This window comes from Solanum tuberosum, unplaced genomic scaffold (genome assembly GCF_000226075.1).
Source record: "Solanum tuberosum cultivar DM 1-3 516 R44 unplaced genomic scaffold, SolTub_3.0 scf00180, whole genome shotgun sequence".
Lineage (NCBI taxonomy): Eukaryota > Viridiplantae > Streptophyta > Magnoliopsida > Solanales > Solanaceae > Solanum > Solanum tuberosum.
In genome coordinates, this window is record NW_006239107.1 from 921,916 (window position 1) to 926,287 (window position 4,372).

Genomic DNA, 4,372 nt, shown 5'->3' on the forward strand with positions numbered 1-4,372 from the left:
GTTTTGTTTTCTCCATTACAATGGTTATAGTTATACAAAAAAAAGTAGTAAAGGAAGAACATGAGCAAAAAGAGATTGAGGTTTGTGTGATTGTCAAATTTGTATATAGTAGAATACTTATATACATAGATACTTGTATTGTAATATTAACACAAGTTGAAATGATGATTTGTGCATACAAGTATATCTGTATACATAAGTAATCTATCCAATTTAAAAGATTGATTAGGCAATACAAGTATAATTGAATACATTAATACTATATTTTTATAAACAAATACATGAGTTAAAACCAAACCTCAAGTATTATAGAAAAAACTTGACCAAAAAGAGATTGACGTTTGTTGGATTTATCAATTTTTTTAATACAAGTGAATACTTACACACTTTGATACCTATACATTCTATTATTTTCCATTTTTCTTGTTTCTATGTTGTCCAATGTATCCATCTTTTGTTTAACAACAATGTATTCATATATATACTATATTGTATTCATTTTTTGAATAACAACAATGTATTCATTTTTCAAATTATCGGGTTCATATGTTTGTCATACTTTACCTTGTTTGATATATTAATACATTAAGTTTTTATAAATACTTGTATCCTTTATATATTAATACTGTAAGTTTTATAAATAGAGACACCAATTTGAATTCAAAGTATTCATATGCTACGCAATTAATACATGTTCCTTATTTAGTTCATTGTAATTAAAACTATATTAGTGTATAAATAAAAAATAAAAACATATAAAGAAATACAGCTAGAAAAAGATATAAATTATAGTCATTTTTTTTATAAATAACATACTTATAGCTATTGAACTTTAATAATCCTATAAAAATGAGGTTGCTCTTTTTTTTAATCATATGAAGTGCAAGTGTAGAATTTATATAGTATTAATCATATACGTATTTGATTTTAAAATACATGTGAATTGTGATACATCCGAAATTGAGTTATATAATGGGGGTGCTTAATGTAATTCACCTTAAAATTAATTTAAATATTTTTCCATCAAACGAAATCTAAACACGTAACTTTTCTTCAAAATCAATGCTTTCTAGATTTTTAAAAAAGAAAATAAGAAATAAATAAAAAAACTAAAGACAAATTCAACGGTTAGAAGTGATTTACGCAACTACCTCTGACTCACTCACACGTGATTGTTTATTATTGGGAAATTTGGAAATGAAACAGCGCACGCAAACTAACAAAACTGAGTCAGTCACACCTCAACTTTATCGGAGTGTACTGTTTAATTCCGTTAATTTTTACTTGTTAAAATAAAAATATTTTTTTTTACTTACTTTCTCCGTTTAAAATGAATGATATTTTTTTCCACTATATTTAAAATAGAATATGATTCATTTCCTTATTTAGCCATACTTAAATTTCAGTTTTTCACATGTTAGGTTTAAGGTTATGAGATTAAAATATATTTTTATATTTTTATACTTTTCATATAACTTTAATTTAGAATCATAAGGTTGAACTTTTATATTTTTTTTTCTTATAAACTTCATATCAAATCAAACCAATTCGTTCTTTTTGAAGCGGACATATTATTATTTTAAGGTATAATACATAAATATACCCTTTAACTCGACCTTGTTTTATATTTATGCCTCGAACTTTAGGATTGCACAATTATATACTTAAATTTGTATAAAAATTGAACAATTAAACACACACGTCCTACCTAACATCCTAAATGACAATTTGTATCCAACCTGTACTATCTCACATAGGATTCATGTGTCTACTTGTTCAACTTTATTCAAATTTACGTGTCTATTTATGCACTCCTAAAATTAGAGGACATATATATGAAATAAGACCAAGTTAAAAGACACGTTTGTGGATTATGCTCATTTTTAATATAAAGTATTCTTTAAATTAATTACTTATTCAAGATATAATAGGAAACATAAAATATATTATACACTATAAATCCAAAGTAGAGAATTAGAGTATCTATAAATAAAAAAATTCTTTTAACCTAGCTAAAGTGCCATCCAAAAGTTTGGAATAGAATGATGTATCGACTTTCCGCATACAGGCAATTGAAGAACAGAGCTTCTTCTAGTCATCTCAATTGGATCACTTTATTCAATTCTACAAGGTATTCTTACTGTTTATTCTCATCATTTTCAGTAATAAAAGCTCTCTAAAAAATCTAGGTTTCATAATTTTACTTGTTCTGTTACATTAATACAAAGCGATCGCCACCTAATTTCAGTATAATTTTAGTTGTTTTGTTACAATAATGTAATGGTGTTTTAAAGGAGTCATTTTTTCCTGGTTAAAATTGTTCTTTACAAAAATATGACTTTTTACAGGGCTCCAATTGGATGAGTTATTAGCTTAGGATCACTATAATTAAAAGCCATTGCTTTGTTCTTTTGAGTAATTAAGAGATGCATCGATTATATGTGCTTCAGACAATGAAGCCAAAGTGTTTTAAACGAGAAAGATGTTTTTTTATTTCTCAAGATTGAGGAGTTGGATTAATATCTGCATTATTACATGTTGGATGCTGAGAAATGTTTGCAATTTGATTATTGTAATGTTTGCTAAATTTTGTGCACAGGGTAGGATGTACGAAGAACTTTACCCCTATAGAGATGTTGTTGTTTCTGATAAACCCTCGGCTTAGGCTTTTAAATACACTATTTTGGAAATTATTATTTTAAGTTCTGTTCATTCCACTCTCTGCCTACTTTACGAGAGTATGTTGCAATCCATTCGTTGTTACTAGGGTTCATTATTATTTGATTAGTTTTACAAGATATGGACCTACTACATATAATGTCCTTTATCTGGGCTTGAGACTAGCAATGTGTTGTGCGACTACCTTTTTTCTTATCTAAACCAATTGTTTTAATAGAACCTGAAGTCCCTTCCATCTTTTTTTGGTTAATGCTAGTACTATTTTTGCAGTATTAAGATTTTATTCCCTAAGGGTTCAAAACGAATAATGTCGGTTTTTATAGCTCTTTCTTTCTGGAGATGATTTTTGATGCTACAGATGGATGAGTTCTTGTATCTGTTTCTTTCTTTTTGTGCATCTACATTATCATGATATGAACTTTTTATCCATGTAGATGCTGCTTTAACTAAGATTTTGTTTTCTACTAAAGTACGGCTCTGGATATTCTCAACCTGCTGTTTTGAGCTGATCAATTGACGTGTATGGACCAAGCATGCACGGTGTTGTTTTAGAGTCATTCACACATTGTGATTTAATCTTTCATAATGCAGATCAAACCATACTTTGTCTTTTGCTACGGTAAAGGCTGAAGAAGTATCAGGCTCTCAACCTGCTGAAGTTCACAACTTGGGTATGTACATGTACATAACAACTAGCTGCTGAAAATGGTCATTAATATGCAGTTTTCCAATGTTTGCATAGGAATAGATGTGATATACTGTATAGACTTTAGAAAGTTTGAATGCTCTTAATCTCCCTGTATACCATATGCCTGTTAGCAATTGATAATTGAAGTTATACATCACTTCCGTATACCCTTCAACCAGATTCAAGTGTGTTTCTTATATAAAAAAAAAGAGAAGCTAGCTCTGGTCATGGTTCTAGTTTACTGCTACATCTAGTTGACTAGTGGTTTTCATCCATCCAGTGCAGGGCAAGTGGACAAAATCTTCTAGTTGGAATACGATATTGGATCCCTTGAATGGGCAACCATTCATTAAAGTTGCAGAAGTAAATGAATCAGAATTGCAGGTATATAATTTGGATGCATCATAGTTCTGTGCGCTGTATCTTTCCAGCTGAGTCTTTCGACAGTAGCGTCTGTTATTCTGTTCAGATAACTTGTTACTTTATGACCAACTCCAATTCGGTCGCATAAGGACTTTTCCCTTCTAGTATGAATTCTTTAACATCAAAGATTGTCATGGTTCTATAAGTCCTATTGTTGGGTGTGCAGCCGTTTGTGGAGAGCTTGTCCAAGTGCCCGAAACATGGTCTACATAATCCATTCAAAGCACCAGAAAGGTATGTTTTTGGTCTTTTTCTTGTTTTTTGTGAAGTTGTCTAGATGAACAGTGTATAGGGTGAGCATTTAATGTCTTATGAATTTTTCTTCAAAGGAAGAAATGATTACTTAAGAAAATTTATCGAGCGACACCATTTTCGCAGGTACTTAATGTTAGGAGACGTATCTACAAAAGCAGCTCATGCGCTTGGCTTGCCTGAGGTAATATATATTCAAGCAAGGATGCTGATGTTCTCGTAACCTTTTTGACAAATAGTTTATGATATTCATAATTAATTCTTATCATCTTAATGTTTTGCTTCTCTTTTTTTTTTTGGGGGGGGGGGGGGGTTTAAAGGTTTTTTTTT

At 29.8% G+C, this 4,372-nt stretch overlaps 1 protein-coding gene across 1 annotated transcript in view; it reads left to right on the plus strand.

Annotated features, from left to right (window-relative positions):
• The first annotated feature begins 1,985 nt into the window (after nucleotides 1-1,985).
• The window catches only part of LOC102588923 (probable aldehyde dehydrogenase), a 7,696-nt gene continuing 5,309 nt past the window's right edge, over nucleotides 1,986-4,372 (plus strand). The window contains exons 1-5 of the mRNA XM_006354729.2: nucleotides 1,986-2,131; nucleotides 3,271-3,350; nucleotides 3,648-3,751; nucleotides 3,957-4,024; nucleotides 4,169-4,226. Of these exons, the coding sequence (XP_006354791.1) occupies nucleotides 2,043-2,131; nucleotides 3,271-3,350; nucleotides 3,648-3,751; nucleotides 3,957-4,024; nucleotides 4,169-4,226 (399 nt within the window). The 5' untranslated portion in view covers nucleotides 1,986-2,042. The remainder of the gene's footprint in view (nucleotides 2,132-3,270; nucleotides 3,351-3,647; nucleotides 3,752-3,956; nucleotides 4,025-4,168; nucleotides 4,227-4,372) is intronic.